Below are 14,530 nucleotides of genomic sequence, written 5' to 3'. Positions count from 1 at the left end.
GGATGGATAGAGATAGAGATAGATAGATGGATGGATGGATAGAGATAGAGATAGATAGATGGATGGATGGATAGAGATAGAGATAGATAGATGGATGGATGGATAGGGATAGAGATAGATAGATGGATGGATAGAGATAGAGATAGATAGATGGATGGATAGATAGAGATAGAGATAGATAGATGGATGGATGGATAGAGATAGAGATAGATAGATGGATGGATGGATAGAGATAGAGATAGATAGATGGATGGATGGATAGACATAAGTAGATAGTTAAATATATATCTATTATAGATAAGTAGATAGACAGATATATATGGATATATAGACACAGATAGATGTACATAGATGAATGAATATATGTTTATTATATGGGTAAGTAGATGATTAGAGATATGTAACAAATAGATACACTGGCTGAATAAATAGATATATTATAGAAAGAGAGATAAATAGAGATACACAACTAAAGGCAAATAAATAAACAGGTATATAGAGATAAATACATAGACACAGACATGGATGGATAGAGAGAGGTTTGACAGACTTATATTTTGTACAAGGTAAAGTATAAATGTTTTTAACTGAACTCTAAGCACAGCTCTGATTGTAAGACTCGGGATCGATACAATAGTTAAACAGCAATTGTCTCCGGTATAATAGAAACAAGAGACACTTTCGAACTGAGACTCAATGCTTGTTATTTCTCGGCTTTGTGTGACTTGTTACACGTTGCCCCGCCCTCCCGATATTGTACAAAGTCTGGAAGTTAAAGTGTTAAAGTCTTTCTTTGAATTGTACTGAGGGCGATTACCAACAGGGACATTAGGGGACAGTAACCAGGGTAAGGGATCGACCCATATTTAAATGGACATCCGCGCTAATGAGTTCATGCAGCAGGGGAGGGGGGAGTGTCCGCAAATCCTAGCCACAATCCCATTAATCGGATTAGTCGGTACAATTAGCTGCTGCTGGGGGTGGGTGGGATCGATTTAAAAACCGATTGCAAAGCCTTAAAGCTAATGGGGGGGGGAGGAGGGAGATTACATTTAATCCACAGTGCAGAGGCCCCTGGGCTGTGCCCCCTTTGTGTGTGTGATAGAGGGGAGGAGGAATGCAAAAAAAATCAGAGAGATCTTGTTTTCCCTTCCCAATTACATAAGCAAAGAGTTTCAAAAAAATCCCAATGACGTGGGCTGGGTATAAAACTGCTGTGACATTCCTGGTGGACTGAATTGGGTTGGAGATCGAGGTGAAAGCGGTACAAGGACCCCAGCTCCTTGTCTCCCTCTCATAAACTACATTTAACTTTTTTGTGCCAAGTTTTTTTTGCAAACTTCTTTCTGTTAAATCGGGTCTATTTTTTTTATTTTGGAAAGTCGGGTTTAACTTTTTTTTTGGTTGGTTTTAATTGTTATTGAAATATATTTATATAAACATATATCTACATCTCTAGATATATTTCCTTGGTCTTTCAGCTGATGTTGGTAATGCCGGCTGGGATGTTCAGCATCGATAGTATTTTATCAGGCGTTAGATCTCGCTGTAAGGAGTCGCCTTCTCTACACGCCGCTCCTCTGCCAACATACCCTGGCATCGCCGGGGACTCGCTGTGTGCCAGCGCAGATTACCTGGGGCTGTACTCTCCAGCGGCGGCCCCTCCGCCTCCTCCTCCTCCTCCTCCTCCGCACCCCAACCTGGCAGTCGGTGGTTCAAGGATGGGTTACAATTATTACTACGTGCCCGGGTCGCCCAGGGCTCCGTGCTGTGGCACTGTATCAACATGCCAGCCTCTCGCCACGCAGCACTGCTCCTGCATCCCGCCAGGTAACTTCATCTCTACAAATGTATCTGTAAACATCTCGTTAAAATGTTCAGCCAGGCTCCTTTGACAGGGGGGGAGACTCGCACCGTTTACATATAATCATCTGTACATTTATTTTAGTTGCTTCGATTGTTTGTGAAAGTTTTTTTTTAGATATCCATATTTGTAAATGGGATGGTTTGCGGCTGAACTTTCGTGTTTCAATTATAAACTGTCAGGAAACCAACACTGTTAAAGGTTTAACCCACAGCCCGAGAATTCCACCTTTATCCTCCTCTCGTTAGATTCAATCTCCTTCAGTTCTTGGCGGAACAGGCTCGAGGGGCTGAATGGCCTACTCCTGTTCCTATGTCCCGATTCTCATTCTTTCACTTGAGTTAAAGGATGTGAACTAATCAACCGGGAGAGGCTGGGCTGGGTGATTGTTCGGGGGGACGGGGGTGGGGTGAGCATTGACCCCGGGAGAGACATGGATGCGCATTTAGAGTGTATCCAGGACAGTTTTCTGACATAACAAGGGAAGAGGCCACATTAGATTTAGTAATGAGTAACTAGCAGGAATTAATTAATAATCTGACAGTAAGGGAGCAAATTGCCAACAGTGAGGATAACAGAGTTTGACATTAAGTTCGAGAAGGAGAAAGATCTACCCACAAGCCAAGGTTTGAAATTTAAGTAAGGCTGACTTCCAGACATAAACTGAACACGTCAAACTAGGCTGAGTTATTAACAGGTAATCCTATCGAAAACCAGTGAAGTATTCAGTAAAATACAAGACGGATACATACTCCTAAAGAGCAAAAGTTCCACTTGTACAGTCAAGCAACCATGGTCAACAAATGAGGTAAGACGGAGTGTCAAACTAAAGGAAATGGCTTACACAAATGCCAAGAAATGTAGTAATCAAGCGGACTGGGAGAAATCTAGAAAACAACAAAGGGGCAAAGAAAATATCATGAGCTGCAAAAGGGAATTCAAAAAAATGTGCATGTAATCTAAATCTAATTGTAAAAGTTTTTATTAATATTATTAAGAGTAATAGAGTGGCCGAAGGAGATGTGGGTCCATTAATGACAGATGCAGGCGGTCATGTAATAGACAACAAGGTAATGGCAGATTTATTAAAGTGCTTTGTATCTGTTTTCACAGTAGAGGGAAAGTATAAAATCCCAGTGATAGAAGGGAAACTAAAAATAACTCACAGGGAGGAACTTATTGGATTCAATATAAGTAACAAAATAGTAATGGAGAAAATAATGGGACTGAGAGTAACTAAATTTCCAGGACCTGACGGTTTCCACCCCAGGGCATTAAAAGAAGTGGGTGAGGGAATTACAGAAGCGTTAGTCATAATCTTTAAAAGCTGTTTTGATTCGTTAATTGTGCTGTTAGTTTGGAAATTTGTTAATGTCACCCATTATTTCAGGGTGGGAGAGAGAAACCAGGTTACTCCCCGCCAGCTTAATGCCAGTTGTGGGGAAGCTACACAATTGTCATTAGGGATAGTGATTGAGCACTTGAACAAGTATGAGCCGATCAGAGAGAGCAACAAGGGGTGACTAGTTTAGTCGAATTTTTTCAGAAGGTCACTAATAAGTAAGATATGGATGTTATCTATATGAACTTTGATAAGGTTACACACCAAAGACTGGGTTGGGTATTTGTTTAGGAGGATGGGGTGAGAGCTGATCCCTATGAGGGACTGGGGTGGGTGTTTATTTATACACACTAAGGTACAAGGTCTCAGATTGCAGCTCAAGCATGTATATTTACATCTCCACCAGAGAGTGTCACTCCAAGTCACTCTGGAGTTGTGTCGGGTCCTGACTCCAGGCTTGCACTATTGGGTGTAAGGCAGAAACTCCCTCCATACAATGCTACAGTTGTAGAGTAAAGGCACAGGTGGGAGGTGGGTATCTGTCATGTATCGATGGAGTAGATTTTCAACTTGCCACCTGGCGTTGTGGATCAGCCACCCGTTATAGAAACTGTCTAATTTTCATTTCCATTGACATTAAATCGGGCGCCTATCTACCACGTTAGTTTTACACTGGAGCCATACATTGAAATTCTACCCAGTTCTACCTCACCAACACCTCGTTCGACCCCTCCACTCTTTCTCATTTGTCACGCTGCTTGTCCAACATCCAGTACTGGATGAGCAGAAATTTCCTCCAATTAAATATTGGGAAGACTGAAGCCATTGTCCTCGGTCCCCACCACAAACTCCGTTCCATGGCCAGTAACTCCTTCCCTCTCCCTGGCCACTGTCTGAGGCTGAACCAAACCATTCACAACCTTGGCGTCCTATTTGACCTTGAACTGAACTTTTGACCCCATATGCTCTCCATCACCAAGACTGCCTACTCCCAACCCTGTAACATCATCTGTCTCCACCACTGCCTCAGCTCATCTGCTGCTGAAACCCTCATCCATGCCTTTGTTACCTCTAGACTAGACTATCCCAATGCTCTCCTGGCAGGCCTCCCACCCTCCGTAAACTTGAGCTCATTCAAAACTCTGCTGCCCGTATCCTAACTCGCACCAAGACCCATTCACCCATCACCCCTGTGCTCACTGACCTACATTGGCTCCTGGTCTGGGAATGCCTCGATTTTAAAATTCTCATCCTTGTTGTTTATCGCTGATGATCTGATTTCGAGATTCAGATGTAAATGAGCAGGAACTGATTTTTTTTCCTTTTCACTGTTTTGAAAGGGTTGGAAGGGGCCGCCTCTGCCTACCTGTCCCCCGTTGCCCCCCAGGTGCTGCCTTATGTGAGTTTGGGGGCCCTGTCCCGCACCGAGCTCCAGCTGCTGAACCAGCTCCATTGCAGGAGGAAGCGACGTCATAGGACCATATTCACAGACGAGCAGCTGGAAGCCTTGGAGAACCTCTTTCAGGAAACCAAGTACCCAGACGTGGGCACCAGAGAGCAGCTGGCCAGGAGGGTCCATCTCCGGGAGGAGAAAGTGGAGGTAAAAGAAAAAGAGAGAATTTGCATTTATATAGCGCTTTCATGACCTCAGGACCTGCCAGAGCACTTTGCAACTTTTTGAAGTGTAGTCACTGTTATAATGTAGGAAACATGGCAGCCAATTTGCACACAGCAAGATCCCACAAACAACAATGTGATAATGATCAGATAATCTGTTTTTTATTAGTATTGTTGGTTGAGGGATGAATATTGGGCAGGACACCGGGGAAGAACTCCCCTGCTCTTCTTCGAAATAGTGCCATGCGATCTTTTATGTCCACCTGAGAGGATAGTCAGTTTAACGACTCATCTGAAAGATGACACCTCTGACAGTGCAGCACTCCCTCTGTACTGCACTGGGAGTGTCAGCCTAGGTTATGTGGTCAAGTCTCTGGAGCAGGAACTTGAATCCACAACCTTCTGTCGCAGAGACGAGACTGCTGCCAACTGAGCCACTAGAGTAACAATTTCCCATTTGAATCCATCGGAAGACTGGGGAGTTGTAAGATGTGATTCCCTAAAACTATAATCAAGACCTTTCGTTGACTAGGCCGTTTAGGAGGAAAATCAGGAAGCACTTTTTCACACAAAGTGAAGTCGAAACCTGGAACTCTCTCCCCCTGTGGGTGCTGGGGGTCAATTGGAGCTTTCAAGACTGAGATCGATAGATTTTTGTTGGGTAAGGGTATCACAGGATATGAAGCTATGGCAGGTAAATGGAGTTGAGGTACAGATCAGCCATGATCTGATTGAATGGCGGAGCAGGCTCGAGGGGCTGAATGGCCTCTTCCTGTTCCTATGAGTAAAAAGGGGAGATTTTCTCCCAATTCGCAGCTGGAGCACAATTCCTGATGTCAGGAAATTCCTCTTCACATAGAGAGTGATCAATTTGTGTTATCGACTTCCAGATAGAGCAGTGGAGGGAAAAACTCTGGAATCATTAAGGGACAAATGGATTCTGAAATGAAGGGACTTTAGAGTGTTTCCAGATGGATGAATTAAGAATGGACCAAATGGCCTCCATCATCCATTATCTTGTTATATTCTGGTCTGTTTACATAAATTACCCAGCCAATGAGGAAACAGTGGATCTGTTATATACAGATCTGGTTATATACTTTGCCCAGCCAGTACTGGGACCATGGGTCTGTTGTTTACTGGTCTGGTTACGAACCTTACCCAGACATTGACGGAACAGTGGGTCTGCTATCTACAGGTTTGGTTACATATCTTATCCAGTGAGTCAATGGGCAGTGAGTTTGTTATATAGAGGTCTGCTTATGTACCTATCCAGCTAGTGATGGGACAATGGGTCTGTTATATACAGGTCTAGTTTCATAACTTATCCAGTGAATGGGACAGTGGATCTGTTATATACAGGTCTGGTTAAGTAGGATTTCTGTTACACTTACAGTCAGTAAAGCTTTTTATTTTTGTCAATCTTCACTGATAAATTCCTGGATTTTAAAGCTGTTCACAATTAGTTTATTTTTAACTGGATTTAACCCACAAATTCCCATTCCCTGATTTCCAGTCTGGGTAAAGAATTTTCTTGGTTGCTACAGCACCTACATTGTAAGTGCTTTCTCTACACATTACGATCAGCTCTTGCCCCTTGGTGACTTTCGTGAGTCTCCTGAGATTGGTCTGTGCTCTGCTTTTGACTGTACATAGAAATGGTGTCTAGTTCGATCCCTAGAGTGTTCTCTTGACTTCTGCCCAGCACACCACACAAAATGCATTTAAATATTGCATTTGCACAACCAGAATTTAAAAATAAAACAAAAAATAGAACTAACTTGCAATTGACTGTGTCTGTCACATTCTCAGGACATCCCCAAACACCTCACAGCCAATGAATTGCCTTTGAAATGCAGTCACTGTTGTTTTCTAGGCAAACTTGGGCAGACAATTTGTGCACAGCAAGATCTCGCAGACAGCAAATGTGATAAATGACCAGTTAATCTGTTCTGGAGGTGTTGGTTGAGAGATAAATGTTGGCCAGGACACAGGGAGAACATCCTAATCTTTTTTGAAAATTGCCGTGGGGTCTTTTACATCCATCGGAACAGGGTCATCTGAAAGACGGCACCTCCGACAGTGCAGCACTCCCTCAGTACTGCGTCACTCCCTCAGTACTGCACTGAAGTGTCAGCCTGGATTACGCTATCAAATCCTGGAGTGGAGCTTGAACCCACAACTTTTTGACTCAGAGGCGAGAGTGCTACCAGCTGGTAAACTCAGAAATATGAAGCTGCCACATTAGTTTAAATCATTCAAAATGAGCCAAACCAGTGCTTGAATATTTGTCTGACTGGGGTAAGGACATACTGCTTCTGGCTTCATTTTTTATCTGTTTTCGCGATCTAGTTTTCTCCTCTTTCTCTCTGGAAGATGTTTACTCCTTTCCTTCTCTTTACAGAGAATTACATAGAATTTACAGCACAAAAACAGGCCGTTCGGCCCAACTGGTCTGTGCCGGTGTTTATGCTCCGCACGAGCCTCCCCCCGCTCCACTTCATCTAACTCTATCAGCATAATCTTCTATTCCTTTCTCCCTCATGTACTTATCTAGCTTCCCCTTAAATGCATCTGTGCTATTCGCCTCAACTACTCCTTGTGGTAGCAAGTTCCACATTCTAACCATTCTTTGGGTAAAGAAGTTTCTCTTAAATTCCCTATTGGATTTATTGATAACTTTCTTATGTTTATGGCTCCTAGTTTTGGCCTCCCCCAAAAGTGGAAACATTTTCTCTACGTCTACCCTATCAAACCTCTTCATAAATTTAAAGACTTCTAGTAGGTCACCCCTCAACCTCCTCTTTTCTAGAGAAAGGAGCCCCAGCCTGTTCAGTCTTTCCTGATACTTTCTTTCTGAAGTCTTGGTGGATTCCTATGTTCCTATGATTGTAATGGAGGGACGCTGGGAGTGGTTGGAGTGATCAACAGTCAGTCGTGGTTGTAGTGACACAGGATGTCATTTGTGATTTTTGACTATGCAGTCTCTTTGCTGTGGTTGGGGCAGAAGCCAGACTGGAATGTCTTGATCAAGGAATGGTGGAAGAAGGCTCCAAGGAAACGAGGTGTCCCATGTCTTCGGAAAGAAAGAGAAGGCAAGGAGTCAAGACGGCTCAGTTGGTAGCACTCTCGCCTCTGAGTCAGAAGGTCGTGGGTTCAAGTCCTACTCCAGGGACTTGAGCACAAAATCCAGGCTGACACTCCCAGTGCCAGTACTGAGGGAGTGCCGTCTTTTGGATGGAGACGTTAAACTGAGGCCCCACCTGCCCTCTCATGTGAACATAAAAGACCCCATAGCACTTCTTCAGAGAAGAGCAGGGGAGTTCTCCCCAGTGTCCTGGGCCAATCTTTATCCCTCAGATTATCTGGCCATTATCACATTACTGTTTGTGGGAGATTGTTGGGCGCCAATTGGTTGTCACGTTTTGTACATTACAGCAGTGGCTACACTTCAAAAAGTATTTCATTGGCTGTAAAGCGCTTTGGGACGACCTAAGGTCGTGAAAGGCCCTGTATAAATCCAAGGTGTGGAGATGCCGGTGATGGACTGGGGTGGACAAATGTAAGGAATCTTACAACACCAGGTTATAGTCCAACAGTTTTATTTTAAAATCACAAGCTTTCGGAGATTATCCCCTTCGAAAGGTTCTCAAACCTTTCACTCATTCACCTGACGAAGGGGACAATCTCCGAAAGCTTGTGATTTTAAAATAAAATTGTTGGACTATAACCTGGTGTTGTAAGATTCCTTACATCTGTATAAATCCAAGACATTCTTTCTTCTTTCTTTCAAAATCTTCCAGAGAGAAGGGGGACAAAACTGGATTGAGAAAACAAATCAAACGGATAAATATTCAGAGCAACAATTATATGGATTGGTTCATTATGAATGTTGGATTTCTCAGCTCACTGTGGGATGTACTGAAATGTTGGAGGTGGGATTAGCGTCAAACCCTGGGGGGGGGGAATGAATTACTTGCACAGTTCATTTGAAAAAAAAGTTTATGTTTTATAAACAAATCAATCCAAACGCAGACAATTCCCTAAGGGGGTGCGTTAAAGTTGGAAGATTTCAAATAAATTCAGATTTTTATCTCTGTAATGAGATTCCAAAATTACACTGGGATTTTCATCCTCACAGCACTTTAGAATGAGAAAAATATGACAGGGCTAATTGTCCTAACACTGACTGTGTGTAACAGATGTGATTGTGTTTATAACGGGCCTATAACAGACTGCATTTAATTGGAATGAGTGTCCCAGCACTGACTGTGTGTTTAACAGGACTGAGTGTCCCAGCTCTGACTGTGTGTATAACAGGACTGAGTGTCCCAGCACTGACTGTGTGTTTAACAGGACTGAGTGTCCCAGCACTGACTGTGTGTTTAACAGGACTGAGTGTCCCAGCTCTGACTGTGTGTATAACAGGACTGAGTGTCCCAGCACTGACTGTGTGTTTAACAGGACTGAGTGTCCCAGCACTGACTGTGTGTTTAACAGGACTGAGTGTCCCAGCACTGACTGTGTGTTTAACAGGACTGAGTGTCCCAGCACTGACTGTGTGTATAACAGGACTGAGTGTCCCAGCACTGACTGTGTGTTTAACAGGACTGAGTGTCCCAGCACTGACTGTGTGTATAACAGGACTGAGTGTCCCAGCACTGACTGTGTGTTTAACAGGACTGAGTGTCCCAGCACTGACTGTGTGTATAACAGGACTGAGTGTCCCAGCACTGACTGTGTGTTTAACAGGACTGAGTGTCCCAGCACTGACTGTGTGTATAACAGGACTGAGTGTCCCAGCACTGACTGTATAACTGGACTGGTTGTACCATTATTGACCTTTAATGTTTAAAATTGTAATCTGGATAAACTCTCTCATGCGAATGTTTGATTGCTGTGGTGCTGCCTGTACTGTGTATGAATCTAGTTGTGTTATTTTTGTTCCCTGTGAAGGGTTCAAATATCAGTGGACACAAGTTAAAATTTGGATTTAGGAGTAAGAGAGGAAGTCAGAGGTCACCAAAAGGGCAATATAGTTGTGGAGTTAGTTACCAGGTAAGGGCAGTGATGTGGACAGTGTAATCGGGATCAGGAGACAATTGGATGTGTTTGAAGAGAGACTCAGGGATATGGTACCCCTCCCCCCCTCAGTACTCCTCCCTCACTGTACTCCTCCCCCGTACCACTCCTCCCCCTGTATCCCGCCACCCCGTACCCTGTACCCCTTCCCCCTGTACCCCTCCCCCCGATATTCCTCCCCCTTGTAACCATCCCTCCTGTAGCCCTCCTCCCCATACCCTGTACCCCTTCCCCCTGTACCCCTTCCCCCTGTACCCCTCCCCCTGTAACCGTCCCTTCTGTACCCCTCCCCCCATACCACTCCCCCCCTGCACCCCTCCTCTCTGTACCACTCCTCCCCCTGTACCCCTCCTCCCCGTATCCCTCCCCCCTGTACCGCTCCCCCCCATACCCCACTGTACCCCTCCCCCGTAACCGTCCCTGCTGTACCCCTTCTCCGTACCACTCCCCCCGTACCCCTCCTCCCCGTACCCTTCCCCCATGTACCCCTCCCCCATTGTACCCTGCTGTACACCTCCCTCTGTACCGCTCCCCTACTGTACCCCCCAGTACCTGTCCCCCCTGTAACCGTCCCTCCTGTACCCCTCCCCCTGTACCACTCCCCCCCTGCACCCCTCCTCCCCATACCACTCCTCCCCCTGTACCACTCCCCCCCCCCCCCCCCCTGTACCTCTCCATGAATCAACGCCCTCAGGGAAGCAGGAAGGGGAGAAAACAGACAGGAAAAAAAAGTTGGGTGCAGTTCAAAGAAAGAAAGAACTTCCATTCTACAGGGCCTTTCACAACCTCAGGACATCCTTTAGCTCTTTACAGCCAATGGAAAACTTTTGAACTGTAGTCACTGTTGTAATATGGGGAAACGCGGCAGCCAATTTGCGCACAGCAAGATCCCACAAACAGCAATGAGATAATGCCCAGGTAATCTGTTTCAGTGACACCGGGGAGAACTCCCCTGCTCTTCTTCGAAATAGTGCCATTGGATCTTTTACGTCCACCTGAGAGGGCAGATGGGGCCTTGTTTAAACACCTCATCCAAAAGACGGCACCTTCGACAGTGCAGCACTCCCTCAGTACTGGCACTGGAGTGTCAGCCTGGATTATGTGCTCAAGTCAAATGCTTCAAAATCATCTCCCATCCAATGTCAAATTGTCAACTTCTGTGAAATCGGTAGTGTTACTTGGCGCACTTGCAAATGGTTATGTGCAACAGTGTCAAACGTGCATTATAACTGGCTGCAAGCCAAGCATTGCCATCAATATTTAGAGGTTAAACAGGACTCAAAATAACTTGCACATATATAGCGCTGTTAATGTGGCAAAGCATCCCAAGGCTCTTGAGAAGGGGAGAGGAAGGGAAGGAGTTGGGGCAAGAGTCAAATGGGGTGACTGAGGGTCTAATTAAAGAAGTGGGTTTTAAGGAGACTTTAGGAGATGGGAAGAGAGGTTGCCGGAGGTTCGGTGCAAAAGCTTTGTGAACGATCTTGGCGGGGGGTGGGGGAAGAGGGAGAGGAGAGGTAAACAGCTTAAACACCCAGCCCCTGTACCACCGGCGCACTGTGGCTGCAGTGTGTACCATCTATAGGATGCGTTGCAGCAACTCGCCAAGGCTTCTTCGGCAGCACCTTCCAAACCCGTGACCTCCATCACCTAGAAGGACAAGGGCAGCAGGCACATGAGAACAACACCACCTGCACGTTCCCCTCCAAGTCACACACCATCCCGACTTGGAAATATATCGCCGTTCCTTTATCGTTGCTGGGTCAAAATCCTGGAACTCCCTTCCTAACAGCACTGTGGGAGAACCTTCACCACACGGACTGCAGCGGTTCAAGAAGAAGATTCACCACCACCTTCTCAACTAGGAATGGGCAATAAATGCCGGCCTTGCCAGTGATGCCCACATCCCGAGAATGAGAACAAAATGAATAGTCGAAATAGCTGGAACGCAGTGTGGAAGGAAGTTCCAGAGATGGAGTGGAGTCATGGAGGGAAATTTGAAATCAGTGCACTAGGCAATGGGGAGCCAGTGGAGGATTGGCGATAAAGGGTGATAGGCGAGTGGGGACTTATTACAGGGCAGAATTTGGCTGGCAGCCATATTGGAATTCCTAATGATGAAAAGGACCCAACATTCCCGACAGATTTTTTTCTTTTCTGACGTTAGAAATTTCACTTTGTTTCCCTGGTGACTTTAATGGGTAATAAACCGTCACAAACCACAAGGTCCCGCGTTAAATCCCCAAGCCTCGCTGGCCAATCAGACCTCCGTCAGGCAGGGCAAAGGTTGGGATGCTGTAGTTGACGTCAAAGACCCTGGGATGCGGGAGGGAAAAATCGGCCAGTGTTCCTGCTCTCGATTACCATCGATCACTGCTGGAAAGTGCACAACTGCCTACAACTTTCTGAGATGTCCTTCTAGGTGGTGGAGGTCGTGGGTTGGGGAGGTACTGCTGAAGAAGCCTTGGCGAGTTGCTGCAGCGCATCCTATAAATGGTACACACTGCAGCCACAGTGCACCAGTGGTACAGGGGCTTGGTGTTTAAGCTGTTTACCTCTCCTCTCCCTCTTCCCCCACCCCCCCCCCTGCCAAGATCGTTCACAAAGCCTTTGCACCGAACCTCCTACAACCTCTCTTCCCATCTCCAAAAGTCTCCTTAAAACCCACCTGTGCGCTGTTCCAATTCTGGCCTCTTGTCCAACCCCTACCATTGGTGGCCGTGCCTTCAGCTGGCTAGGCCCTAAGCTCTGGAATTCCCTCCCTAAACCTCTTAGCCTCTCGGCCCCTCTCTCCTCCTTTAAGATACTCCTTAAAACCTACCTCTTTCATCAAGCTTTTGCTCACCTATCCTAATAGCTCCTTATGTGGCTCGGTGTCAAATTTTGTTTGATAATCGCTCCTGTGAAGCTCCTTGGGACGTTTTACTAATTTGAAGGTGCTATATAAATACAAGTTGTTGCTGTCAGCAGCTGTAGAGCCAGTGACCCTGAAATTCCATGGGCATTGTCCCACCATAACTCCGGAAAGGGACTTGCAGAATCCCCAGGGAAATGGTGTAAACGGCTATTTGTGCCAGGAGGGAGTTGCTCTCGTCTCTCGCTGGAGTTACAGAGGGAGACCAGGAAAACTGACCGAGGAATTTCCGAGATGCTCTAGAGATGGGAAGAAAATTGGGACAAAATGGGGGGAAAGAAATAATCACCCGGATGGAGTTCCCCCAAGACTCTATCTCCCAATTGTGAGTCACTGTTTTCAGGAGAGGAGGGGAGAAAGGATGGGGGAACACATTCCCCCCCTCCCCCCATTTATCTCAATTCCACCCCAGCCCTGTAAAAAAAAAAGTCTCCTCATCTCCCCTCTGGCTCTTTTGCCGATTACCATAAATCTGTGTCCTCTGGTTACCGACCCTCCTGCCACTGGAAACAGTTTCTCGTTATTTACCCTTTCAAAACCCTTCATGATTTTGAACACCTCTATTCAATCTCCCCATTACCTTCTCTGCTCTAAGAAGAACAGCCCCAGTTCTCCAGTCTCTCCACATAAGTGAAGTCCCTCATCCCTAGTACCATTCTAATAAATCTCCACTGTACCCTCTCCAAGGCCCTGAAAAGAAAGAACTTGTATTTATAGCACCTTTCACAACCACAGGATGTCCCACAGTGCTTCACAACCAATCAAGTACTGTTTTTAATGATATTGGTTGAGGGATAAATATTGGCCAGAACACCGGGGAGAACTCCCCTGCTGTTCTTCGAATAGTGCCGTGGCATCTCTTACGTCCACCTGGGAGAGCAGACGGGGCCTCGGTTTAACGTCTCATCCAAAAGACGGCACCTCAGACAGTGCAGCACTCCCTCGGTACTGCACTGGGAGTGTCAGCCCAGATTAGGTGTTCAAGTCTCCTGACATCCTTTTCTAAAGTGCGACGCCCAGAATCGGACGCAAATGCACATTCGTTCTCCCTCTCCCTTTTCTTTCCTCTGCGCAGGTCTGGTTCAAAAACCGCCGAGCCAAATGGAGGAGACAGAAGAGATCGTCGTCAGAGGAGTCGGACTCCCAGAAATGGAATAAAACTTCGAAAACCACTCCAGCGGGAAAGATTTCAGGAGAAGAGCTCGGGACAGCCCAGGAAAGTGAGCTGGATTCAGACAGTTGATAACTGGGGCTGACTGTGAGAAGCCCCTCGCCAATACCTTGGCTCTAACTGCAGCTGATGCCTTGCACATTGTCCTTCCCATGGATTGAGGATGCTGTAAATACTGTATATAAACATATTATATATAAATGTGCGTGTACGTATGTGTGCCTGTTTTTTTTAATTAATAAAAACACATTGAGATGTTACTCAGGTGTGACACAGTACTGCTTTGTTGCAACTAACTTCATATTAAACAGGGTCAGAAAAAAAAATAAGACAGATGTGGGAAGCAGTAAAATGCTAACTTAACACAGGTTGGAACATTGCTCACGGTGGGTGAGCGGATGTGTCGTTTTATAGGGTACGGTAGTGTAGTGGTGATGTTAGAGGCTTGCTCTAATAATCCAGTAGAACGTGAGTTCGAATCCCACCATGGGCAGTTTGAGAATTTGAATTCGTTTTTTTAAAAATCTGGAAGTAAAAAGCTGG

At 45.7% G+C, this 14,530-nt stretch overlaps 1 protein-coding gene across 1 annotated transcript; it reads left to right on the top strand.

The window, feature by feature from the left end:
- The first annotated feature begins 1,255 nt into the window (after window positions 1–1,255).
- On the top strand, window positions 1,256–14,228 carry gsc (goosecoid). Its single transcript, XM_067991070.1, has 3 exons — window positions 1,256–1,830; window positions 4,547–4,806; window positions 13,892–14,228. Exons 1-3 carry the CDS (start codon window positions 1,485–1,487, stop codon window positions 14,057–14,059), a joined length of 774 nt encoding a protein of 257 aa, XP_067847171.1. The 5' UTR covers window positions 1,256–1,484; the 3' UTR covers window positions 14,060–14,228.
- The last annotated feature ends 302 nt before the right edge of the window (window positions 14,229–14,530 follow it).

Source organism: Heptranchias perlo, chromosome 10, assembly GCF_035084215.1.
Source record: "Heptranchias perlo isolate sHepPer1 chromosome 10, sHepPer1.hap1, whole genome shotgun sequence".
In the NCBI taxonomy this organism is placed as follows: domain Eukaryota; kingdom Metazoa; phylum Chordata; class Chondrichthyes; order Hexanchiformes; family Hexanchidae; genus Heptranchias; species Heptranchias perlo.
This window is presented reverse-complemented; position numbering and strand designations above follow the sequence as displayed.

Coding starts and splice junctions, on each gene's coding strand:
- gsc (XM_067991070.1), top strand. CDS start 1,485: ATGTTGGTAATGCCGGCTGGGATGTTCAGCATCGATAGTATTTTATCA. Junction 1,831..4,546: donor CTGCTCCTGCATCCCGCCAG/GTAACTTCATCT, acceptor CTGTTTTGAAAG/GGTTGGAAGGGGCCGCCTCT. Junction 4,807..13,891: donor TCCGGGAGGAGAAAGTGGAG/GTAAAAGAAAAA, acceptor TCCTCTGCGCAG/GTCTGGTTCAAAAACCGCCG.